Below are 26,286 nucleotides of genomic sequence, written 5' to 3'. Positions count from 1 at the left end.
GTTTGGGCCTCACCAGTGCTTAGTGGTGAGCAGTGCCACCCGCTCAGATTGGCACTCAATTCTTCATTAAGTAACTCTTGTATTCACTGATTTACATAGTTAATGATGACAAGAAATGCACAATTAGCTTGCAGCATGCTTGATCAAGGTCAGGCATTGTGCTTCTAGGAGGTGGCGTTGGCCAAGCACCTCTCTGAAATGAGCTTCTCTGCCTTTCAACAAGTGGCTGTGGAGAAGCAGTGGCCACTGCCATTTATTTCCATGTCACGCAGTGAGGATGGTTGTGGTGATTGTGAGTTCCAGCCGCCTGAAGGATCGTAGCTGTACCTCAGCACTGCGCATAAAACCTGGTGACAGAAAACATCCCCCAAATGCCCAGGCCAGGCCTATGCCAGATGGTGGGCCAGCAGCAGGAGGCTGGCAGGGCCGGCAGCAGGAGGCTGGCAGGGCCGGCGGCTATCCCACAGCTGGGACCGAGCAGACCGGGTGCTGTGCCTGCTGGAGGCCGTGGGCAGGTCCCAGCGCGGTGAGGTTAGCGCAGGCCAACATGAAGCTCTAGCAGAGCTTTTTAAAGCTTTTTATGCCTCCATCTTGTGGCAGGCTACATCTGAGACGAGACAACACGGCCATCTATTTTCTTCTTCTTCTTCTTCTTCGCTTTTTAAATTTCGGGTTCTGATTCGTTTTTATTTCATTTTTTTTAGCGACTACTCCGAGCCACGACTCTCTCCGAGGACCCTTCCGCCGCTCTCCCCTCAGCGCTCCCGCCCCTGCCCCTTCCCGCCGCTTCCTCCCGGCAGCGCGCACGCGCGGCCAGCGCCAGCCCGCGCGCTCCCGCCCCCTTCTCCCCCCCCCCCCCCCACCTTCCCCTCCCCGCGGGGCTCCCCCCGCCCCTCCGCGCACATCCGGGTCCCGGCGCTGGCCCCGCCGGCCCCGCCGCCGTCCCCTCGCGTCGTGGTGGGAGCGGGCGGCCCAGGCCCAGGCCCAGCCGCCGCCGCCGCCGGCCCTCAGGGGGACGCCCGCCGCGGCCGGGAGGCCGCCCGCGCTCCGTGCCGGGTGGGTGAGGGCGGCCCGGGGGCCGGGGGAGGCGCCGTGGGCCGCGGGAGGGGGGGTGTGAGGCGGCGGGGGGGTTAGGGGGGATCCGCGGGCCCGAACTTTCTGCTCCCTTTTGGGAAGTTTTTCCCCCCGTTTTGGGAAGTTTTTGCTCCCTTTTGGAAACTTTGTGCCCCTCTCTGAGAGGTTTTGCCCCTGTAGGAAAGTTTGTGCTCCCCTCGGGAAGTTTCTATCCCGTTGGTTGAGGCCGGGACCCTTCCCACAGGGCCGCTGGGGGGTGTGGGGGGATTGGAGGAGCAGCCCCATTAACCCCCCTAACCCACGCTTCGTGCTGTGCACGGAGCTGCCTCAATACTAATAAAAGGTTTGCTTTTTCCCCCCATTTTTTAAGCTGAGGAACTCCGCTCTTAGATTGTCAAAGGCCTGAACATGTGAAAGAGGAGAGGGATAACTGCCCGTGTCCCGAGCGCGCTGGTGAAGCGGCGCCTTCTTCCTTGCTCGTCGCCTCGGCCTCGGCCTGGCCAGCCTTCCCCCGGCATTGACAGCTGCTTGACAACAGATGGGCCGCGGAATTGATTCAGAGGGGCAATTTTTGTTTTCTGTGGGTTGTAAACTTAATAGAGGAAATATGGTCTTGCGGTTAAAGCACAAGACTGGGGATCAAATGATCTGCGTTCTCTTCCAGTAGTGTAGTTTTTGATGTGACTTAAAGCAAATTAAGTGAAGGTATTTCTTAGGAAAATGGGGAAGAACTGATTTCCCAAAGGTTCAGTAACAGGCCTTGAAGATCGTGGTGGAATCTATGGGTTTACAGGATTTATTCAGTGAATGACGTGGGCTCTCTGCTTTAACGCAGCCTCTGAGGAATAACTGTCAAAGTTTGCATTAGCCTGTAAGTTTTGTCTTGTCATGGGAAATTAGATTGTCAGTGTGTGATGGCTTTAGATGAAATCTCTGGCTGGTTTTCATTCCTTCGTTAATTTCAGGTAATTTATCTGTCATGTGTGGCGTTAAAATCCTGACGACTGAAGCAGGTGTTGTGCAGTGCACATCCCGATTATGGGAGTTCCGCACGGATTATCTTCCCGATATTCTGAGGAGTTAGAGAATCTGAGTGAAGAGAAGGGGAAAAAAATGGTACATGCATTTCTCAGTCACGTGCCTGTGCTCTTCAAAAGCTGTAATGCTTTACGAAATTGGCAGCTGGTGGTAGTGGAAGTTAATAGAAGAAGCAAATAACTTAATTGAAGATGTTTCATAATTAGTATGTTGTAACTTCTGAGTGCTATGTCTGTGTAGGGTGTTGCTGAATTTAATGTCTTAATCCCTGCTGTTTGATAGTGGTTTAGTCTAACATCTGATAGAAAATTTTGTTCATTTGGCCTAAAAATTGATGGTAAGTGTTTAATGGCACACACTTTAGAAAACAAAACCACAGCAAACCTTGTGCTTGCTGAGGTACCTGCCATTGTTAAACCTTTATTTCCTTTTCAAATGTGGAGAAAATATGCTTGAGGGAGGAATTTTTTTCCTAAAGAAAACTTCCCTCGTGGCAGCCCAGGAAGGTGGGCAGTTGGAGTAGGGATGAGAAATCATAGAAGAGGATGAGAGGCTTCCCTTGCATTTCTCTTCTTGATGACGGAAGATCACAGCAAAACGGTGTGCAGCGTACAGCTGTAGTGGGTGGTTATCCTTTGAAGTTCAGGGTTTTAACCTGCGGTGGAACCTGAAGGAACAGTAGCTGTGGACCCCGTACTTCTTTGTTCTTGTTATGAAGTCGGATTCTTCATCTCGCAGCTTGAGCAGGTGATCTCCTGTGCAGAGTTTTCAGGATGACAGAATGGTATCTGAGTTAGAAGAAATTCCATCTCTCAAGGTAGAGTGCTAATGCTCTGTTAAATGTTGTATTTCTGTATTTGGTCAAACGGTCTTTGCAAATTACGTTGTGATCTTTAATCTTCCAGAGGATGCTTTTAATTTCAGGAAGATATTCTATGATATTCTCTTTATAGTTCTCTAAAGAAAACTCTAAAAACTACTTTGTTGCCCTTAGCTAAATTATATACCTGTGGGCCTATTGCTGGGGCAATCCTTTGCAAGTCCGTAGTCCTTCCTTTGCTGCCAGTTAAATGTTCCATGTTGTTAAAATGCAGGTTTCTTCTAATGTCTGTGATAGCGTAGTTAAAATTATTTTTAATGAGTTAATATTCCTTAAAAGATCCCTAGATCATTTTTTACAGCAACATGTTTAGTTCGTTCAAATAAGGAGAGCAGTTCATGCTCAGAATTGAAAGGTACTTGCGTTAGCTGAGAACGCTTCAGATGTTTCATGGCTAACATTGATAAACAGCTCATTAAAAGCAAGTTGAGCAGTAATTCAAGACTTTCGCAGTTATCGTTAGTCTCGGTGCAAGTTCCTGCACTGTTCTCTGGAAGCCTTCTCAGTGGTGCTCCTGTGACCACGTCGAAAAGTTTGGCTGGCACTTCAGCCCGCTTGACCAGGGTGGGTTGGCAAGGTGCTGGGAGTCGCCTGCCAAGTCCGTATCCCTCCTGACCTACCACCAAGGTTGCGCCTGCCAGGACTGTCATCCTTGACAGAGGATCTTTGTCAGGACGCTGCTACTGATCCACCAACTATGAGGTAGTGTCTCTGAATTCTGGGTCAGTGCATGTCACAAACTGACAAATTTAGAATACTTCGCCATTCATTCATTCTGTGCAAGGGGGAAAAAGGCTTGCTGAATTACTATTGTCAGTGTTCCCTCCAAATCCTGTAGCCTTTGTAAACTTGTCACAGTCTTAATGCAATTCAGTTGGAGTGGAAGCGAATACACACACGTATACATCTTTATTTTTCTTCCCCTCTTTTAAAGCTTCATGAAAGTCTGTGGTCCCTGCTTTCAAGTTACATTTTTTTTGTTGCCAATTCACATTTTTAGTGGCAGTATTTAGGATTTTATTCTTTAATGAAGGCTTTGCGTGTGAGCAGCTAAATTTTTGGAGGGCTTTGTGAAGTTTTTTAATTTCTTAATGTATTTTAGGGCTGGTGGGAAGTATAAGCATGTCTTCTTTTTTCCTTCTTTTTTTCAGGTGGAGTATTGAGTCCATTTTAAATACCCATTTGCTTGGCCATGTCCACCATCCTACCAGTGGAAGCATAAGTTTTTGCTTTCATGTTTAGTGAAGTTTAGCGATGTCCATGTAGGCGATTTTAATCAAGAAACGGCTGCCAGCTTGTAGTTACCTGCTGTGGTTAGGGTAGATCCTGAATAACCTTAAAACTATGAGGCAGTTTTAGGGCTGACTTTCAGAAGTGCTGACTGCAGTTGATGATGGCATTTTTCAGCGTAATGCTTCTGTTGGAAAATGCCAGTTAGGTGAAACAGGAGTGTGAGAAAATGCACGGTTCTGGTAAAATACTTAAAAGAGAGATTTGGGTTCTAAGGTGGAATTTGCAGGCTTTGAGACTTCTACAAAGCTGAATAATTAGAGCAGTTGTGGAAACCAGGGCCATGTGAGCACAGGATTTTTGTGTTCTAAGTGGATGCCTTAAGAAATAGATATATTTTTCAGGCCTGGGAAGGTTTTGCTTTTTTTCCCTCTGCCTCTTTTACATAGTATCACACTTAAACTTAAGTTGTACCATGATGCCAAACACATTCAAAACTTTCTGTTCTTTGGTCACACTTCTTCCTGAGGTTTTCTTGGCATCAGTTCCCATTTTGAAATGCACTGGAGTTCTGGTGAACTCTTCCTGGCTGTACCTTGTAGGAGTTATAGATCATTATCACTTGTATTATTCTCTTGCAGCAAATTTTTAGAAGGCTAAATAAAAACAGGCAAACAGGCTTCACCTTTGTGGTCCGAGCTACACAGCTTTTATGGTACCAGTTCTTCCATGTCCCATTCATTACTTGCATCTAGTGCTTGGCCTCACAGTTTTTGTTGTTTCTTTTACCAGTGCTACTTAAATACTTCTCAGCTGACAGAATTATATGCTTCAGGTTTTTTTAAAGCTGTGTTAGATGATGTACAGATGTGGAAATGAAAAGAAGTAGTATTGTGTGAGGAAGCCATGTCTGAAGTTGTTAATACAGTTTTTGTTGGGAGAGCAGTCACAGTTAATGACATTTTTGAAGATACCAGACAATTCTTTTCTGTTCTTGTTTATATGTATTATTAATTAGAAACTATTGCCTTACAAAGCACGTTTGAAGCAAAGAACTCTAGAGCTAGTCTAAAAGCAGTTATGTTTCACTCAATTAGATGTCTCTTTAGATATGCAAGCGCAGTTCTGATGGAAACACCACAAGTTCCGTGTTGGTATCCTTCCTAAAATCTCCTTTCATCTTTTCCTTACCCCTGAGGGGCGAGAGGACAAGAGTTAACCAAATGATGGGTGATACTTTTCGTTTTTCATGATAGGTTTTCTGCACAGGATAATTGAAGAAAAATCTTTCCTGTTCCAAAGCTGTGGCGATGGCAGGGAAAGCGTAGGCCCTTCAAGTTTGTTGCCCAAGTGTGACCTTAAGATTCATTTTAACTTTGATGTGCATGGAAAAAATCTGGAACTCTAATGCGTCTTCTGTATTTGTCCTCAAGAAAAGACTAATGAATGCCACTGCATGGGACCATATGCTAGGCTACAGTGTGAGATGTAGGCTTTGGAAAATGATTGTAAAACCAAGCACCATCCTGCACAATTCCTGTTCAAGACATTTATAGGGATAAAAGGATTTTACTAAAACCAAGTGAAATTGATGTGAATCCAAGTGAACAGAAGTTGCAGTTTTAGATAGTTTTAAAATATTGATAGCTGAGTATAGCACAATGAACTTATTATACTGTAAGTGGGTTTGGGAGCTTTCTGTACAAACACACAAACTGTTTTAACGTGTCCGTGGAGGCAAAGTACTGCAGCATTTCTAAGTTTGAAGGGGCAATGAGGTTAGGCACCAGAGCTGACTGCTAAACAGTTTTAACTGGCAAGTCTGAAGCAGTTCTAAGGACCTACCAATTGTGTAGCTAGTTATAAGGGGTGGTTTGTTTATATTGTGAAACTGAGTCTCAAAGCAGCTTCTAATCAGGAGCACTTCTGATTGGATCGGGTGCTGCAGGAAGCTTCATTTGCAAACTAGTAAATGAAGCAGCAAAGAATAACATTTGTACGCTTGCAATGCAAGCTTAGTGTTGACAGGAGGAAAGGACGAGGTTCACGTTGTTAGGTATTTTATGCTTCTTATTCCTTTGGGGTGATGGGCTACTTGGTGAATGGGACTTAAAGTTCCTATTTTACAGGTGGGAAATTCGTAGTTTGGAATCAGCAGGAGTAGACTAAGAAAATCGCAGAAGAGAAACCAAAACGTAGTTCTGCTGCTTCATGTCTGTGATGGTAGATGAACGATAGTCTATTTTTCTCCTCGTAAATGAAAAGTAATTTGTGCATTGTGCTGTTACCCAAATTTGTAGTTAGCTGGCTTGATGAGGTATGAAGAAGGGGTTCGAACAATGGACTTGTTCACACGACTAGTTTCCTTCTGTTTGCTGTACTCATCAGTAAGAACTCTAAAAGTTCAAATAGTGTCAGCCCCAAAGTCTTAGTTTTGGCGCAGCAATTACTTCCATCTGTGTTCACCCATTGAAAACCCCCTCACGTCACCTCATGCAATTCATTGCTTTTAGTCTATAAAGACTATAAATGTTTTTATATATGAGGGTAATGCACTGGTGTGCTGCAGTCTGGTCTCGTTACGTGCATGTGTGAGCCCTTGGAAGAAACTGGTTGTAAATACAGATGATCTGGTGAAGCTGTTGCTAGCAGATCTCACGATTAGTTAGAAACCTTTCAATAATTAGCTGTTGGAATTACAGCAAATGCAAGTAAATGTTCTAAATGTATTAACTCATTCAGAAGTTTTAAAATCCTAGAAGAGCTGTAGTTTACACATGAAAATGTTTTGTTCCTGTACATGAATTCCTGAACATACTGCTTTGTGACCTTAAATGGCTTCGAAGAAGGAAATGCTTTTACTCTACAAATAATTTATGAAGCTTCTTAATACTAGTTTGTTTTCATAATAAAAAGCTGTAAACCTTCAGTATTTTTTGTTCTAGAATGAGGTTCCAGAAAGCCTGCAATGAGGTACAGTCAGTGTCACTTACACTTCTGGAAGCCTGTCAGTATAGGAGTCTGTTGCAGGCTTTCTTTTTTGCCTTCGCTGAACAGGTAAAAGCCCTCTTGAACAGGTAAAAACGCACTTGAGCAAAAGAGTCTAGAAAGCCTCATGGGTGGACAGAACGGATTTACTCTAAATGAATAAATGATATTAATGTTTTCAACTTCAGCTGTCTTATTTTTCATAGTACAGGCAAGTAAGTGGAAACTTTTTTTGCTGAAGATGAAACAAATCAGATCAAATTGTTAGGATGCTCCAGGAATACTTGCTTTACTAGGCTTTGCTTTTGTTGACAGGGATTCAGACTTAACGTAAAGTTTTGAGAGCTAATTATGTTATTTCAAAAGGACTTGTTCTGAAATCATTGTTTATGAGACAGTCAATTATCAAAATTCTCTTGACTTGCCCTACAAATACCAGTTATTGTAACATTGCTTTAGTTCTAGCTTTTTTGCTTTTAGTTGCTTATTTATTCTAAGAGAATAGTTGTGAGTAGATGGTATTGAAATGATAGACAACAAGTAAAATTTCGTTCCTTGTTCCATGTTACTGTTGTGTTTGAAATAGTAAAAGAAAAAAAAAGACAATCACATAATAGAATCATACATCAGTAAATCTGATTGCCAAGTATAGATGGGGCAGCTGTTACGGAATAGATCAGAGTGGCAGGAGACGAGTATTTCTTGAAATCTATTTTGAGCTTAACTGTAGGAATTTTTAGTGTATGTTCTGCCTTGATGATGCTTAAGATTCTTTGAAAGCATAGCTGAGAAACAGAAATAGAAGTTTTTAATTGTCTTCTCGCTGGTCTTAAGATTGTAGGTGGGTTCATTTCCTTTTTTAGGGGTGTGAGCAGCTGCTGAAATCTTCCAACTATTGAATGTACCCAGGGCTTGGAAGTAAGTTAATTGTCACCATAAACAGCTTTTACTTTTTAGAACACTAAACTTTTATCCTCAGTAAAAGAATAAATTCAGTCTGTGTTCTTGGCCAAGTTTCTCCCTTTATGTATTTCCTGTTACTTTGAAGGGTGCAGAGGTTCTCGTGTGTAATTGTTCTAGGGAATGAAATTTCTGTTGAAGATGCTGCCACGTCCTTGTTTTTCTTCAGAAAGTTGGTGATACGTTATTGCTTTTTTTGTTTCCTTTTTGCAATACCTTCTCCTTAGGACTGCTGAGAGAGTTAGAGACATCTGTCTTTTAAATTTCTTTTCATTTTGTTTTTGTTCATTTTTCTTTCCCCATTTTTTTCATAGTATTGAAAAAAAGCTGAAGCATCAAAGTACCACCAGTGGAGTTGAGCTACTGGCTGAAATAAGTGGATTATTTTTCCTGCGAAAATCATTTATAAGACTTTAAACTTTTCATCATAGCCAAGTGCCCTTGGCTCTGTTCCCTCCTGTCCTCACTTTGTCCCTCCCATTAGAAAACCTAGAACTACTCTGTGTGGGGCAATACAAATGCTTTGCTGGGGGTGGTTGCTGTATCTCTGGCTGGTGATGCTTACTGCTTGCTTTGGTGTAGGCTTCAGCACTTGTCTTGTGGTTGCAATAGCAAAATGCAGTAAGTTGCTAGGGTTATTGAAAGGCATTTTTTTGGTCCTTAATTCTAAAGGAAAGTACCCATCTGTGTCTTTAAGTGTGTTTTTAAATGTGTCTGAACGTGCAGGAAAGCCTTATCAGATAACGTTTAATTAATCAAAGATGGGAGGAGAAAAGATCCGTGTGATTAAATGTAGGAATCAAAGGAAACTAGCATAGAGGTTCTTAAATCATCTTCTTCTCCCCTTTTTCTCTTAGGTGCAGGTTTGGTGTCCCGGGGTATGTTAGGTGTTTTAATTCACCACACTTTATCAAAAGTTGAGAGACAATGTTGTTTGGCAGTCTCTGTAGCAAGAAAGGAAACATCTTTTGTTATTGACATCCTTTCTCTTAGCTCTGCTCTTGCTTTTTGCCAGCTGCTCATTGTCTATACTTGCTTATTTAGTATTCACCAGAGATTTTACAAGTTCTTATCAGTTCTTTGCCACGGCACATCATTTCCTCTTGTCATCCTTACTCCTTAATTTGGGAGGGGGAGCGGCATTTTAAGGATTTGCATGAGAGCTGGTGAGTGGTAGAAAACCCCGCCATTCATGAGCGCTGTGTGAGTTGTGCAGCATTGTTCTGCTCCTTCTCCCCTTTCTGGGGCACTTGGTAGTAAAGGTCGCATTTCTAGGACTTATGGCCATGCCTTTCCCCCTCCTCTTTTCTGGGGAACGGAAAACATTTCTTTATTTTTTGCCAACAGCTAAAAATATCCAGTGCTTCAAATATTCTTCTTAGAAGATAGAAGGAAGTGCAACGTAAAAATAGCCATGGCTGCAAAGATTGCCCACCTTTCTGAACGGCTCATGAGGGATTGGTTTGGGGATGTCTTAATCTTTAAAAAACATGGAGCACCTAATTAGAGCTCAGGAACTAGTAGATGCATTCGTATTTTCTCCTTTTGATAAATAAATGAGAAGCTGATTACTTCTCTGGAGTAATGGCTGTGGAACTGCTGCTTCCACCATGACTCTTCCTTGTTTCTTGGTAGCGAGTTTGTCTTCTCGTGAAGCACCATGACAGGGATGTAACACTAGTTTTAAAGCATGTTTCCCAAATTTGTTTTTAGGAAGAAGCTCATGGATTTAAAGAACGGTTGGGCAATGTTGTTGACAGAAACCACGCTGCCTCTTTGGTCCTCTAACTGTCCCTTTTCCCGCTAACCAGAAATGCAGCAGCTGGGGGCTTTGATCACGTTTTACTTTATTCAGAGATTCTGATAGTTTGGGGGTTTGTTCTGGAACAATATCAGATGCAATGGCTAGGGTTGAAATAGGAATTCTTTTAATATCTGCTTTTTTGTTTTGCCTTATTTACTAATTACCTGTTTACTCATCTTCTTAACAGTGCTAAGTTGGAAGAATTGATGGTTATTTCTGATGTGAAGACTTCATCACTGGCATCTATGTTCGTTTGTCAGCGTCCAAGAAAGAGCGCAGCTCATCAGTGGCAGTAACTGCTTTTGATACACACTGACATTTGTGTGAAAACAAGAGGAAAAACAACCAAAAAAAGCCTAACAACAACAGACAAAAAAAAACAGACAAAACCCAACAAACCTTTTGAAGACTTGTGTCAAATGACGTCAATGGCCAGTTTGTTCTCCTTTACTAGCCCAGCTGTAAAGCGTCTGTTGGGCTGGAAACAAGGAGATGAAGAAGAAAAATGGGCCGAAAAAGCTGTTGATGCTTTGGTAAAAAAGCTGAAAAAGAAAAAGGGTGCTATGGAAGAACTGGAGAAAGCCTTGAGTAGTCCAGGACAGCCCAGCAAGTGTGTTACTATCCCCCGTTCTTTAGATGGACGACTTCAAGTTTCTCACAGAAAAGGCCTTCCCCATGTAATTTACTGTCGTGTTTGGCGTTGGCCTGATCTCCAAAGCCATCATGAGCTGAAGCCATTGGATATTTGTGAATTTCCTTTTGGATCTAAACAGAAGGAAGTCTGCATCAATCCATACCACTATAAGAGGGTGGAGAGCCCAGGTATGTTTGAGCATGGCTATCTGAAAGCTGGATAAAATCTCCAGGAGCCACCGCTGTTCTTCACTTCAGTACTATACAGTGAATTAAATTCGGTGTATGAGGGAGTTTGGAAGAGCAATGTTCAAAAGTGTAATTTTCTTGCGGGGCTATGGTGAGGTGTGCTGTCCATTCTGTACTGTTTTTCTTGGTGGCAAATCATGCTTTTCCCTCAGCCTGCCACCTGAAAAGTTAGTGCCAAAGTCCTTATTTACCATAAAGTAGGAAGGCAGTAATCAAAAGACCTTGTTTTCTTTAAGACACTTGTTTACAAATCGCAGTCCTTGCAAGGAGGTTGGTCACATTCTTTCAGGGGCTTAATATTTCATCAGTGGGTGACATGAACCAAGGGGATTAAAAAAATCCTGGAATTTGGTGTTCCCCACTTGACTCCCACCAGTAGGCAGCAAAGTTGAACAGAACTAGGAATGATTGCTTAGATCAAGGTAGGTACCACATTTGCGTCAGGTTGCAAGTCTGCTGTTAAGACACATTGCCTTGGGAGAAGGTGAGGAGGGAGGGCTGTGGTTACGAGTGGGAGAGAGAATTAGGTTGCTCTGGAAGGTGTGGTGAAAATGCCTTCCGTTGTTCCACGAAATGGTTGCATCTCTGCTGCAACTGATTGTTGTGCTCAAGGGCCCTACTGTAGCCCTTGAATTCCAGACTTAGCACTCTTGAATTCAAAAGTTTAAATTCAAATTTAGCAATAGTTGTATGCTGTATTACAGATTCTTTGTCTTCAGTGAAAAGGTCTATATGTAGCTATATAGTTTGACTGTAGTAATGTTGTTTGGATTTCTGTCAGTATTGCTTTGATTGTGCACAGATTCAGTGGGTTTTGCACTTCCAAATCAGTACTTCGTTACGCACTGCACGTGAACTGCTTTTAATAATAATTAAAAAAGCTTCCAGTTGCATGAAATATAAGTGTACTTCTGCTCTGTTTTTTTTTACAAGGGTAAAGTTTTAGTCCATGATGAAGTGTAATTTAGAAATAAAGGAGAGGATGGGGTGGTGGCATGACAGATGAATCCTCTTCTCTCCACACATACCGGTATTGAAATTTTCATGGTGAGCACGTGGTTTATATCCTTTTCCTTCTATTTCAGGTTTTAATCTAAATTTCTCTGGGTTTTGTTTGCTTGTTTTTTTCAGTTCTACCTCCAGTGTTAGTGCCTAGACATAGTGAATTCAATCCACAGCACAGCCTACTAGTTCAGTTCAGGAACCTAAGCCACAACGAACCACATATGCCACATAATGCAACATTTCCAGATTCTTTCCAGCAACCCAACAGCACTCCATTTTCCATTTCGCCAAACAGTCCCTATCCACCTTCTCCAGCCAGCAGCACTTACCCAAGCTCCCCAGCTAGCTCTGGACCATCTAGTCCGTTTCAGCTACCAGGTAAGTACACGTAAGCATAAATGTGAACTTAATAACAGTAATGGAAAGGTTTTATTGCAGTGCTAAGACCTGTTGTGACTTAACTCAGGAATTTGTGGTACTTAAAATAAATCACTTTGTTGCTTGCATGTTAAAGAGTTTTAATCTTGGATTTGGTGCTGATTAGAGTTAATTGTTTTATCTTTCCAAATATTCTTTGTCGCAGATACCATAGTAGTGAGTTACTTTGCACAGCTTCAATGTAGAATAAGTGACGCACACTTTAGAAGAAAGTCAAGCATTGAAAAGAAAGCTGATGCAACAGGCTTAGCAGAAGGTTTTCTTTAATGTCTTCCTGTGAATGGAAACACTTAAATATTGTATTCAACTGCAAAAAATGGAGTAAATTCTCAGTGGAACAAGCTTAACTGATTTGGGTGAAAATGGGGGGAAGCCTGACTGAAAGGGGCAAAAGGAAGGAGCCATGTTGAATCTGTCTGGTTATTGGTGGGATTTAGAAAGCCATGAAAGTAATGAATTGAACTAATCTTTCCACGAGCTCAGTGGCCTCATCTTGTTTCTTTCTGACAGCACATTGCTGCAAGAAGAGTGTCCAGTCAGCACGATACCCCTCTCGAGTGGGGGCTGACTGAGATCAGTAGGAAGGATGATATCCAGAGGGAATTTCTGAAAGAGGGGATAATAGTGTGTTAGTAGACTAACCGCTGCTGAATGCAGGGAGCGATGCAGAGATGCACACTTGTGCAAAGAACTCAGCCTACACAAGCAGTGAAAAAATAACTGTCTGGTGTAGGCCTTCGTTAGGCTATAGCAAATAGCATTAGTATTTCTACCTCTTCCTCGTTTCTTTTTGAACAGAGAGAAGCAGTGGGCCTAAAAGCTGGTGTTTGTGTTACAAAAAGTGGGAGCTATAGTTGTTTTGTCCAGCTGCAGAAGTGCAGTTATAAAAAAAAAAAAAGCGCATATCTCAGTTTTTCTCATGTCTAGCCCTGTCTCTTCTAAACTAAGAATACAGCTGTTGAAGTTTGCTATAAAGACAGCTGGCTGTATTGTCTTCATGTTGCTTTGAAAACTGGTCCAAATGTTTTCGTATCTCCTATTAAAGAATATTTTAATGTGTTTATAACTGTAAAATGAATAAATAAATAATTGAAATGGTTGAGGTTTATTCAGTCTCTTTTTTTCTTGTTTGTAGCTGATACTCCACCTCCTGCATATATGCCCCCTGATGATCAGATGGGGCAGGATAACTCTCAGTCTATGGACACAAGCAATACAATGATCCCTCAAATCATGCCAAATATATCTACCAGAGGTAAGTCGTATAGTATGGGGCAAAAGTAGCATTGTTTGTTTTCTTAGTACTCGCAACCAAGTTGAATAACTTCAAATGATGCAATAAATCTGTGTTGATAAGTGGAAGTAATCCAAGAAAAACTGGAGTTGTAAGAGTAAGAACTAAGAAGCAAAACTTGCCATGCTCATTTGCCTCTCTTGCTTTTAATGCCTCAGATGTGTAGTATGGCTTATGATGAATTAAACTCTTTCTTTCTCAGAGTTAGGGTTTTTCCTGATAGTTTTTCTTGCTGTCAGAATTGTGTATGCACAAAGGCTCTGAAAATTGCCAAAATAGCAATAATTAAAAAAAATATAAAAGTGGAGAGATGAATGTTTCACCAGGTATCAGTCACTTGTATTTTTTGTGCAGGTTTTTTTTTTGCTTGATATCAGACTTAAAATAGAGTGATTAGACTCAACGGACTAGCTGAAATACATGAAAATAATTAAGACGTTAATCAGGACTGTTCTTGCCCATCACAAATGTTGGCTAAGCTATAGATTATTGGTATTCTGGAAGACTTGCTTTACAGTTTTAGATTTAATATTTTGACACTTATGTAAACTGTTATTTCCATTTTGCTTATTTTCAGATGTTCAGCCTGTTGCCTATGAAGAACCCAAACACTGGTGTTCGATCGTGTATTACGAATTAAATAATCGTGTTGGAGAGGCTTTTCATGCATCTTCTACAAGTGTCTTAGTAGATGGGTTTACAGATCCCTCCAATAATAAAAACAGGTTCTGCTTAGGTTTGCTCTCAAATGTTAATCGCAACTCAACAATTGAGAACACTAGACGACATATTGGGAAAGGTAAAGCTCTGTCACGTTATGCATGATTAGGAAGCTAAATTCATGGTTTTTACTTCTTCTGTTCTTGCTTGTGAGTAGTCATTGTTGCAGCACAGAGAAGCTGAAGTAGTCGGGTTTATCTACTTGTCCAGTATCTGAAGACAACTTATTTAGGCATGGTTTGTTTCTAATTGGTTTAGAAATGGCATACATTTTTCTTTATTACTATTTTAAAAGTTTAATTCTTTCTTACCAAGCTATAGTGTCAAAGGGGCTTTTTGTTATGGGTAACGATATTCAGTATGTAGAAATTTTTATTTCAGCACCAAGAAACGCACTGCAGGACTTCTGAAGTTTTATATCTGCTTCGTAAATCAAATTCTTCATACCACTTTACAGTATATCAAAGATACACTTTTTATTTTTGTTGTTCATGCAGGGTATTACACTGCTGTCTACAGTATGTTCAAATATCTTGCATAAGTTGGCAGCAGGACTTTGAAGTGCTAATGTAAAACTGCAAGGGCTCATTTGTCTGAGTGAATCCATGGGTGTGTATGTGTGTGGGAGGGATTCCTGGAGACAGCAGGTTTTGCAAGATCTTCTAGTTTTCCCGTAATGTTTGGCTGATAGCATGTATAGATGCGCAGTGTTCATCCTTGATGGAATGTGCTTGGATTATCTTAAAATGTAGCGCTCCCTTTCTGAGCATGCCCTTTTTTGTAATTAACTGGTGAAGTCCTGAGAAGAGAACCTGATTTCTATTGCACCGATCCAGAGGCCTTTTTAGCACCTAAAATTGTTTGGTATGGTTGGGCTGCAGATTTCCAGATGCAAGTCACTATCGCTGATAGTGTATCTTCAAGGCCTGTCCTTTCCCTTACGAATCTTTTAATTAGAAACTACTATAAACATGGCAACCCTTTTGAATTGTTTATTTATCTCTGCAATTCTGTTGCCTAAGAAGGGTTAATAATATAAATGGAGAACAGCTCATTTTTTTGAGGTGGATGGGAGTAGGGGAAAACATCAGATTTTTTTGCTTTGACCACTTTTGATGGTATTGGCAGAGAAATGTTAAATTTTAAAATGGATTTAAGATCACATAGAATAGTAGTGACTGAGTAAATCTGGAGATTTAAAATGCTGTGTGTCTAGTACTAGTTATTAAGCTAAAACTTTGCTTTATGGTAGCAATCCTGAGAAAAATTAAGATTGGTTTGGGATAAAAGATAATGTGTGGCTTTTGTTTGGAACGTCTTGTGTTTTTTTTGCCTCCCCAAAACTGCCCAATTCTACACACTGTAGACACTTTTTCTGTAGACATACTGTACTGCAAGTATAAGTGATTTCTAATTGTGCATTGGTTTATTTTTGAAGTATCAGTGTTCTTCTCAAACTGTTACATTATACAGCTCCCTTCTTTTTATATCTCCCAGTAGGCCTTTACCAAAAATAATTCAGCTAGCAAGTGGTGGTGGTCTCTGTGCCATAAATAGGGTAATGTAGTGAAGATATATTCTTGCTCACCCAGATTTTCTGCCAGCTGTTTATTGTTGATCAAGCCAAGGGTTCTTCTGTGTAAACTTCATTCTGCCTTAGTCCCAAGTGGATCTAGCAGTGTTCACAACAGTTGTTGCTGTCTGGATGATCTGTTGGCTTGCTATAGCCTCACCTGGTTAATGATGGGACAGCCAGCAGTTGATTCTCAGAGCTTTTCAAGCAAGACTTAACCAAACGGAACTAAATCACAACTGTATGGTAGCGGCGGGTGGGGGAGAGGGAGGAGATTTGGTGGAAAAATGGCAGTGAGAATCCATGGTCAGGCACTGCAAGGATTAGTGACTTTTATGTTTAAATTTTGAGTCAGATGTAGTATGTAGTAGGAGCTTCAGAATATAAAGAGAGGGAATTATGTGCATAGCTGAAACCAGGCAGTTGTAATAAATCTAGGGTCTGCATTGATTTGTAAAGTCTGTAAAACCTGATGTTACTTAAGTTGTACAGATAATGGGACTCACATCTCCCTTCGCTTGAAAAAATAGGCTGAAAATCCAAGCAGACTAGGGATATATTTTCTCATTCATGTCTATCACTACCCTTGCACCGAAGACTCTTTTATTTCCTTTGGAATTCCCATGGGCGGAAGCCAACAGTTTTTTAAAAATGCAGTTTTAAAATCTGCATAAGTTCTCTAGGAAACCAGCTTGAAATAGCTGCTGAGATGGGGAGTAGTTTTTTCATTCTGTTCTGTAGTTGACGAGAGAAGGACATCTAGTGGTTGGTGTATAATGAAGCCTCTTGTGTTTTGAGGTGAAAATGTGTTACACTGTGGGCGTAAGACAGTTGGGACAAAACAGCTTTTCCAAAAAGCTTGTTAAACAGAAAATTAATTTAGTTGTCTCTGATTTCAAGGGGGGTGAGTACTGTATTTTTTGGAAAAAAAAAAATTGAAACATTTTTCTCTTTTTTTCAAGGTGTTCATCTCTACTATGTTGGTGGGGAAGTCTATGCTGAGTGTTTAAGTGATAGCAGCATATTTGTACAGAGCAGGAACTGCAACTACCATCACGGCTTTCATCCAACAACTGTATGCAAGATTCCCAGTGGATGCAGTCTGAAAATTTTTAACAATCAGGAATTTGCTCAGCTTTTAGCTCAGTCTGTCAACCACGGATTTGAAGCAGTATACGAACTCACCAAAATGTGCACCATTCGAATGAGTTTTGTGAAGGTAAAGAAATTATTTGGGAGGCATTTAAACTTACTGTGGCTTTGGGTACTCAGCAGTAATTTACAATGGCACCGTAGACATGCAGGAAAGCAGTTCTGAACCTCATTTGATTCTTTCCAATTTTAAATATGTTGAAAATGCTGAATTAGGAGAGAGAAATGAAGAAAATTAGGATATAGGTACATGAAAAGAAAAGCACAGCTTGCCTGTTGAATATTGGCTGTGTATTTAGTTACTTAAGTATTCTGAACAGGGTTTTAATCATTGTAGTTACTCTAAAGTTACTAAAGGAGATCTGAGCTAGTGCTCTAAATCTGAGCAAAATAAACTACAAGAGCATTACAAGAATGTGAGTAGAGAGGAGTGTAAGTGATTGAATAAAATTGTGCAACTCCTTCAAATAGTTTAACACTTTAAATACAGTTATATAATTACGTATTTGGTAATACGGAAATAAAATGATATAAATTCATGAAATCAAACTGTCCTGTTACTCTCACAGTAGTGTTTCGTTGAAATTGGTTGTCCCTCCAGGTTTTATCACATTTTGTCCAAAAAGAAAGCTTGATATGATGTATTCAAAGTTAAAATGAAATGCAGTAGGAAATATTTGTACTGCTTACAAATTGACTTGTTAAAACCAATGGAATTCTGTGGATCTTGCCTCAAGGATCTTTTTGTACCTCTTGCACTTGCTATTTGGCCTGAGTTAGTAAACATGGTAGGGCTCCTGGTTCCTTCAAGTTAACCAGATACATCGTTACATATTTTATACTCTGTCCTACTCCTTAGATCTATGTCCTAGTGGTGCCTACAGACCCAAATGAACTCCAGCTAGTTACATACCGCATAAGCACAGGATGAGACACGTTTCTCAAAATCTTACAATTGCTCGTTTTGCCAATGGTGATAAACAGTGTTCAGTTTGAGAGTGTGGAGGACAGGGAGCAGGAAGGAGAAACAGAAAAGAGATGCAGCTATAGCTAGGAGTTGCTCTGGAGCTCACATAATGACTCGGTCTAGCAGAGAAGACTTGATTGAGGCTTCTGAGCACAGCCTCCCTACCACTCCTTCAAACCTGAGTTTTTTTCTTATCTAAAGATGATAAGATTTGTTGTTAGATGGTGAGTTACCTTCAGATAAACATCTTAGATTACTTTCTAGTGCTTGTTAGTACAGTTATTTCAAAATGTGAGTGTATTTTCAACTTGATGGATAACATTTTGTTCATTTTTATAGGGCTGGGGAGCTGAATATCATCGACAAGATGTCACGAGCACCCCATGCTGGATAGAAATTCATCTTCATGGGCCCCTCCAGTGGCTGGATAAAGTACTTACACAAATGGGTTCTCCTCTTAATCCCATCTCATCTGTTTCATAGTGCTGAAATTCTATCTTCAGCGTTATTTTTAGTGAACTTGCTCCAACTCTAGAGAAACTTCCAGTATGGATACTGTGAGCTGTATGGAGAATGGATCTTACGGTTTAACTTTTTTTAATCCCTTTGTGACCAATTCCATTGTGTATAGCTGATCAGTTTTACATTTCAATTTGTTCTTGTGATGCTTAAGTGACAGTTGAGCCCTAAGGGAAAAAAGTCTATTGAAAAATTCAGAACACTTTTCCCCTACTTGGAGTAGAACTTAAACAGGCATATGTCTTAACTGGAAATTTTTTTTCTCTTTGTCCTGTAGGGACAAGGATTATGAAGACTGACTTCAGAAAAATAAATACATATCATAGTTTGGGATTTTTTTTAAACGTTTATAAAACTGTTTGAACATGTGCAGCTCCAGCTTGCAAGCTGTATTTTTAGAGTAGTTGCTTAACAAATTAAGGTTGACATCTGTCATAAGCAAAATTAGACTATTATGGCTAATTTGCCTCAGATTGAACAATGATTTTTTTAAGTGTACACATGAAATATACTTTTTACAAATATTGGAGTGGTGTAAAAACACTTGTCTATTGGAAAATGCTGTCGTAAACACACTGTATATTAATGCAGAGTAGCAGTTCTTAGCCTTTTCCCACTTCAGTTTTGTAATATTGCTTTTAACCACCATTTTAAATAGTAATTGATACAAGATAAACATCTTGCACGTTTCTGGAGTAGTAATTGTTGTTTTGCTTTGATTTACACTCATGCCGTTTGGATGTGGTTGCCAAGGCCTATTTCTTTTTAGGTACCTTTCTCTATTTTAACATAAACACTACAATTTGTAAATGGCAGTGCTTACTACTTTTTCGAAGGAATAAGTTTTTTGTTTTCTTTTCGGTGTTCTAGCTGTTTATTTTACCTGTCTGGAATTGATCTGTGTTAAGCTTTTTAATCTCTCGGTAGACTTTATGCAGTATTAGTGATTACACTATTTAATTCACTTTCAGTATCAGTTTGAGTCTCTTTGAAGACTGTGAGTGGCTTAGCAAGTTAGTAACTGAATGCAGAAGCTTTTACTTCCAGATCATGTAATTTAATACAGACCTGTTGGTAATGACCAAAAGTAATCACTTCTTTGTAGCCTACAAGAAAAGTGGTCTTGAGCCTGACCTTAACGGCAGGTGTTCAGTCAGAAGACTCAAAACTGTAATTGGCAGCTTTATGGAATTCAAGGACTGCATTAATATGATGATGAAATTTCTCTGTCATGTAAGGAATCCTGTTGCCTGTACTGTTGTATTACTCAATTTAAACACTGTACTAAACACTAAAAGAAATCAGTTAAGTAACATATGCATAGTTTTGCCCTTTTAAATAATTTAAAAAAAATGAGGTTGAAAGAAACATTCTAAGAGAATTAGAAGTTAATTATGTACAAAATGCCTTTGCATGCAGAATTCCTCATTTTCTTTTTCACTCTCCCTAACTCCTCTTCAGGAAAGAGTTCAGTGTTTGGGGAGAGACTGAAAACTTTAAAAATGCAAATACTCACTAAAAGGTGTGTTGCAGTTAACTACTGCAATCCTGAGACATCGATTGCTTACACAAGTTCTTTTGTCTTCTGTTGAATGACAGTTTCTGCTCAAATGTGGAAATCATGCATCCTATGGTACCTAAGTAACAGATCATCCTAAAGGAATAAAGTTGTTTACGTGTCATTAAAATGTTTCTTATGAAATGCCTTAAAGGAATAAAGATAAACTGTAACACTTCTGCAGAACCCTAATGTTCTCTTGTACAGGAATTTCTATATTACTTGTTTTTTTTTGCTCTTTTTTTTTTTTTTTTTTAAGCAGTTTCTCCAGTGTGTTTAAAAGCAAACAAGTGCATCTTCAGGAGAAGGGGAAAAAAATCAAACAGTATTTGCCGCTCATCTTTGGGGCCTTCTCTTTCATTCTTTGGGATTACAACCCACAGATGGTTCTGCTGATTGAATAAGATGCAAAGTCAGTTGGCCACAGGATCAGACTTGGATTTTCCACTCCCCAGACCCGGCTTTTGTCAAGTTGACGAATATGTGTATTTGACACTACAGATTGTTTTTTTTTTTTTTTTCTGGATTAGCTTTTATTATAGATGTCATGGCACGTTGGATTAAGGGAAGATCTCAGTTGTAGGTACAAGATCTTGCTTTATCCAAAATGTTTTTCATCTGGCTTCATCTCTGTTCACTTGTTTGGATGTGGCCAACTAAATGACTCAAGAATGGGTGCTGAAGTGGGAGTTTGTGAGTCAGAGCTGCTGCTTAGTGCTAGTGTTGTGGTTAGATTGGCTACCCAGGCAATGAACCATAATTTCTGCAATACTCTCTAGTTAACCCACTTCTGATGCTGTCATTAAGTGCTAAAGTACTCCGGCATTTCTGTGCTTGTGTACATATTCTTGATCTGTAATATATGCAGTGCCGGAGATATCCTTGTGGCTGCTGATTTCGCCAGGGCAGGCTTGCAAGGGCAGACCAAGTAAGATTTGCCTCTATTCTGCTTCTCTGTTCCTTTTAAGTAGGACTTTTTTGAGAGCTTCTTAGTTAGCAAATTGTGTGCACTACTGGTTCATGGCGGTCCTAATCCTGCTTAGTTTATGCTGCTGATACAAAATTCAGGTATCAGTGCATGGACGGGTTGGGTGAGAACTGTTTGACACTAATTATGTTTCAAGTGTAGTGATAGCAGAGTTGCTGCTTCTGTTGCAGCATACCTGTGTATAAGTCACTTATCCTAGATGGAGGGATGGAGAAATCGAATCAGCCAGTAGTGTGGTAGCAGAAGATGGAGCCTTTCCAGTATAGCCCAGCTTAGACTGAATGTTACTCTTCAGTGAAAACTGTTTTGGCTTTTGTAAGTGTAAGCATTTTCTCCTTTTGGGGCATGTTTCTACTTTACAACCAACCACAGCATTAACTAACAGCTTTGGCAATACCAGTAAAGAGCCTGAAACAGGCAAATGCTGAAGTTTTCTGGGTTTGCTTTTATAGTCACTGAGATAAGATAGTAGCTTGGATGTTCCTTCTCTAAGAACTTCAGTCCTGCTGGCAGTCAATCCAGCGCCCTGTGTAAGTATTACATTCATTTAATTGTGTTAGGCATGAAGTAGTTATACACCAAGAGTTGACATTGGGTTATAAAATCTATAGGACCAAAGGAAACCAAAATAAAACTTCTAGTATGGCTGACTGATGAGAGACAAGCCTAACAAAACAGCCCATTAGTCAAAACGGTGATGAAACAGCCTACACATCACGACGCAGTGTGGAACTGTTTAAAATATTGGAATTCTGGTTTTTGCCTGAAGCTATGACTTTTTTTTTTTCCCCCACAGTATTACACTATGAAAGTTGTCAGTTCTTGGACAGCTACTTTTGTAATGGAAGTCTAGACAAACACTGAAATGTGTCAAGCTTTTTCCTTAGTTTAACGTTGTTTTTTTTTTCCAGTGTATTGTTTTAGTTGTCCAAAGTGTTGCTAGTGATGGTCTTCAGAGAAACCAACAAAACATCTGCTAAATGTTTTGCATCAAAAGACAAAAATGTGACTAACTTGTAGTTGTGAAGTTTCTGTTTAGGAAGGAAACCCATTCTGAATTGAAATCAATAGACCAAACCATCAGATTACAACATAAATTTGCTTTATTGTGCTGCTCCATAAACCTGCTTCTGTGTTTGTTGCAAGCATAACCTTTATGCTTTTGTTTACATTGTAGGAAACACAGTTCTAGCAATGAGTTTTTCATTTAACTCTAAACATCTTTTTATTTTGTTAATTTTAAAATTACTAGGTTTTGCTATGTTATGTTTTAAAGATATTTTTTGCATACTGCTGCTCATATTTCAATAAACAAACGAAAAAAACCTACAGATTTTTCTGATTTCCTTTATCTGTATCTCAGATTGTGTTGAAATACTTACAAGGGTTGCCTTATATTGAGTTCTTGCAACTCCCTGCTGATGCCCTACCGTGTACGTGTTCCTCCTCATACAAACGTGATCTTGTAACTTTAAAAATGCTTTCCTATAGCTTTTTGCTGCAGTTCTCTCAGAAACACGCTAAATTATTTTGTTATATAGCCATCCAAAAATTCTGATGGCAGGAATTACATTGACTTGCTGATACTTATAAAAATAGTTACATCAGTAGTACACCGATGTGTATCTGTAAGTAACGTTCTGGTTAGTGTGTTTTGGGGGTGGTTAATTTATTTTCTACCATTGTGGCTGACCATAACCTTTTTAAACAGCCACTCATCAGGTCTGAATTGCTTTAGGCTGATGACCGATAGCCGTTTCATTGAAAAGAAGGCTGTTTGAATATCTCCTGAAATTCAAGTGCTGTTCCCAATAAAACAGAAATTGAGGAGCATTTTAGCAAACTTCCTTTTACTGTGTATTAGATGAACTTTTGAAGAGTGAGGAGAAGAAAACATTTCTCTTGTTTATCAAGATACTACAGAAACAGGATGAACTAGGAATTGAGGGTGTGCGTGAGTCAAAAGAAGTCCTGTTTTGGTTAGGGTGAGTGCAAAAATACTGAGTCCCAATTCCACGGAAATCTGCCATTCCATGTAAGAACTACAGAAAGGACAAATCAAAACCAGTGCTGATTCTTGTTTGTGCTTCCTGTTTTGGGGCTTCGTTTCGCTAGCAGACCACCACCTCCCAGTTATACTCCATGAAGTTCTTTGTCTTCTCAGTAATAGTTTTTGTTTATTTTGGTTTTCCTATGAATGTGCACCTGCACTGTACGAAGGAGCACCCAATCAGGTAGAAAAGACTCGCGCTGAGATTGGGAGACGCAAGGGAGAAGGGGAATTTTTTTTTTCTCAACCCATTTTGATGCTCTTCCAAGAGAATAATGGCCGTGAAAAGCTGACAAAAGATTCACTGTGATAGTACTGCCCAGGTGATACAGGCTTTTTTGCAGGTTAGTAACTTCTCAAATTAACACGTTGCAGTGGCTTGTTGGTTTTCCAGAAACTTGGATCTGTGTTAATAGCTTTCTATAAAGTAAGAAAAAAATCTTACTAATAGCTTTAAAACATTATTTAATACAATTTGAGAGGTTCTGTTAATCCTATTACTCTGGGAAAATTAGAAGTATTTTAACAGTTGATGGTTACATCCTTGTGAGTAGCTGGCCAAAGTAATCTCAGAAATTGGTTATTGTTTTGTGTGCGTGTTATTTTTAATTATTTTTTAGAAAAGAAAAAGCTTTGGGCAAATGCCACCTCACCCGCCCCACCCCAACCTGCGGTGTGTGTTAAATGAGTCAGAGGCCGCTTCTGTTCACTGTGTGCAGAGAAAAGCAAACACGTAACTGGCATTTACAGTAACAAGATGTGGGGTGGCCTGTGTGTTGTGCCAGGAGAAATCTGCCTGCCTCGTCTAGTGCAGTGCTCCCTGCCTCCCCGGACTCCATCCCAAGAAGTTCTCCTTACCTAGAAAAGCTGTTCCAAAGAAGTTAGGAAATTTGGGGAAATGAGATACTCTAGTTAGATGGGTGCTGCCATGCGTGGATCCATCCAGCAGGATGCTGGTGATGGTCTGGAGTTGGTGTACAGAATGGGGATGCCCCAGGCAGCTTTCCTGAAGTGAGCACGTGGCATTGTGGAAATGCTGTTTCCATTTGACTTCCAAATTCGGGATTGCACCATGCAATTTAGAGCTCAATCGACAAATATTTACAGAATATTTACTGTTCCTCCTGCTTGATCAGGAAGTTTTACACCAAAGCTAAATAGCAGGAAATCAAGGAATTTTGTCTAGGGAGCTCACCTCTTTGATTACATGCCTGTATCACTGAATTTTGCCCTGACCACTAGCGATCTGAGGGCTGGAGGGGAAAGGAGGTGTGTTTGGTTGTGTGTTTTGACAGCTGATGGTGTGACAAGGGGTGAGACGAGTCAGAGCAGAATCTGTTTCACCTGCTGTTACTCAAAAGCTCCACTGTGTATACCTGGTGTGCCTTCCAAACACTGCCAGCATTAAAAAATAATCAAAAGAATCATTGGACCATGCTCACTGATGGCACTGGCTTTAATCCTAAATTCTTAAACAGCTTATCTTCTGATTGGGGATGCAGAGCCTGCTATATTCTGTGTGCACTAAGGCATTTGTAGCAATCCCAAAGTACCTGTAAATTACCAGCCCCTCGGTTAAATGTACTTTTTTAGATACTGCATCATCTCACTGCTTGATGAGTATTGGCAAGAGAGTTGGTTTGTGCTGACTCGTGTTTGGGAGGCAGCCAGCATTAGCAATTTGGGTTAATAACATCCAACACAAGTAATCATTCCCCTGAAGTTTTGGGTATCTGTGTAGAAACTTCTAAGTAAAGAAATGTCACCCTGTGCATTTTTATACGGGTGTAGTGAAGATGGTTGGCTCTAGCTCTGTACTGGGGATTTGCACTCCAGACACCGGCAAATATAATAGGAACGCAGAAGGAAGCTGATTGCTTACCTGGACTGAAAAACGCAGCCTACATGCACGTGGAGGAGGTACGAGACTCATGTCATTGGATTTGTATCTGTCTCCAGGCCTCTCGTTGTGAGGTAGGAACAGCAGATTTCAAAATGGAAACTAAAATTTGGGAAATTCGTAATCCCCACAGCGTAAAGCCATTGCTAAATCCACCAAAATACACTCAGCACTAACGTCCCACTGCTGCTCCCAGCTGTTCAGATCAGGTGTGACTCAAAGGAGTTGGAAAGTCATAAAAAAGAACAAGTGTTCTTTAGCCATAAATAAATAAGGATGCCCTTTTCCTCCTTTTATGTGTGTTTTCCCCTACCTAAATGAAGGGAACTCAGCCATGGCCACTCACCTGACCTAGGAAACCTTAATTCTCTGCCGGATTCTTTTTGCAGCTGTACTGCTTGCCCAGGTTTTCTGATGTGCTGGGAAAAAGAGCCCATTGTGCCTTGAGGATGTGCCAGCTGGTTTTTGCAGGTGGACAGAAACACGCAGGCTGGCTTTTCCTCTGTCCTATATTTTTGCATTTACCAATATTTTCCTCTAAAACCAGAGACCTCTGGAGTCCAGCACTGTCTAAGGACTAGACCTGGAGATCACTGGTAAGAAAGAAGCCTCAGCTGATTGTCTTCTTGTGGTGCTTTTGCATTTAAAAATAGGGATCAAGCCCTAATGAAAGAAAACTTGGCCCAAGTGCAAATGCATAAAACGCCCATGTGATGGGTGCTGCAGCATTTTACAATTTCCAGGCAGTTTGTGTCAAATTCTTTTTAGAATATATTGTTCTTGTTAACTGCCTTATAGGGCCACGTGGTCAAGTGTGCTGTACGAATACTTCTGTAAACAACATTTTTTAGGCTCTAGTTGGGTGCGAGCACAAGGGCAGGTCTGGCTTGCAGTCCTCTTAGTCTTCAGGTTCTCTGCTTCCCGAGGTGTGTCTGAGGCTGCGGCGTTGCTGGCAGGTAAATGTTGCTGTAGGGTATCTGGGGTCTGGTTAAAAGGAAAACATTGCAGCCACAGCCAGTGCATAACATTGAACTTGACAAAAAATTAAAAAAATTTAATCTGAAGGCAGGAAATGCAGAGCCCAGCAGAGAATGCCAGACACCAAACTTTTCCTTCTTTCCCTGTTTCCTTAAATTTGTGCGGTGTTGATAATCAGCTGCTCTTTGAAAGAAGGCAAGAAATCAGCATGGCACTGTCCTGTGTCCTGTTTTCTGGGTGAGATGCTTACACTGGGTCTAGAGCTGGTGGCTGAGCAATCCCACAGCA

General features: G+C 40.5%; 1 protein-coding gene across 3 annotated transcripts in view; it reads left to right on the top strand.

Moving 5' to 3' along the window:
• The window catches only part of SMAD5 (SMAD family member 5), a 34,539-nt gene extending 12,144 nt beyond the window's left edge, over window positions 1–22,395 (top strand). The window contains exons 2-8 of one of the 3 annotated variants that reach the window (XR_004754344.1): window positions 10,162–10,796; window positions 11,988–12,239; window positions 13,435–13,554; window positions 14,171–14,392; window positions 16,849–17,105; window positions 18,345–20,771; window positions 21,012–22,395. Coding sequence is in view for 2 of the 3 variants with exons in the window: in XM_035338452.1 (XP_035194343.1) it covers window positions 10,394–10,796; window positions 11,988–12,239; window positions 13,435–13,554; window positions 14,171–14,392; window positions 16,849–17,105; window positions 18,345–18,488 (1,398 nt within the window). In the remaining variant the exon portion in view is untranslated. Of the gene's footprint in view, window positions 1–894; window positions 1,057–10,161; window positions 10,797–11,987; window positions 12,240–13,434; window positions 13,555–14,170; window positions 14,393–16,848; window positions 17,106–18,344 lie in introns of those variants that run through there. The other 2 variants (XM_035338453.1, XM_035338452.1) reach the window with 2 other exon arrangements.
• Window positions 22,396–26,286: the final 3,891 nt, after the last annotated feature.

Source organism: Oxyura jamaicensis, chromosome 13 (assembly GCF_011077185.1).
Source record: "Oxyura jamaicensis isolate SHBP4307 breed ruddy duck chromosome 13, BPBGC_Ojam_1.0, whole genome shotgun sequence".
Lineage (NCBI taxonomy): Eukaryota > Metazoa > Chordata > Aves > Anseriformes > Anatidae > Oxyura > Oxyura jamaicensis.
Note: the sequence above shows the minus strand (reverse complement) of the source record. Positions and strands in the feature narration are given on the sequence as shown.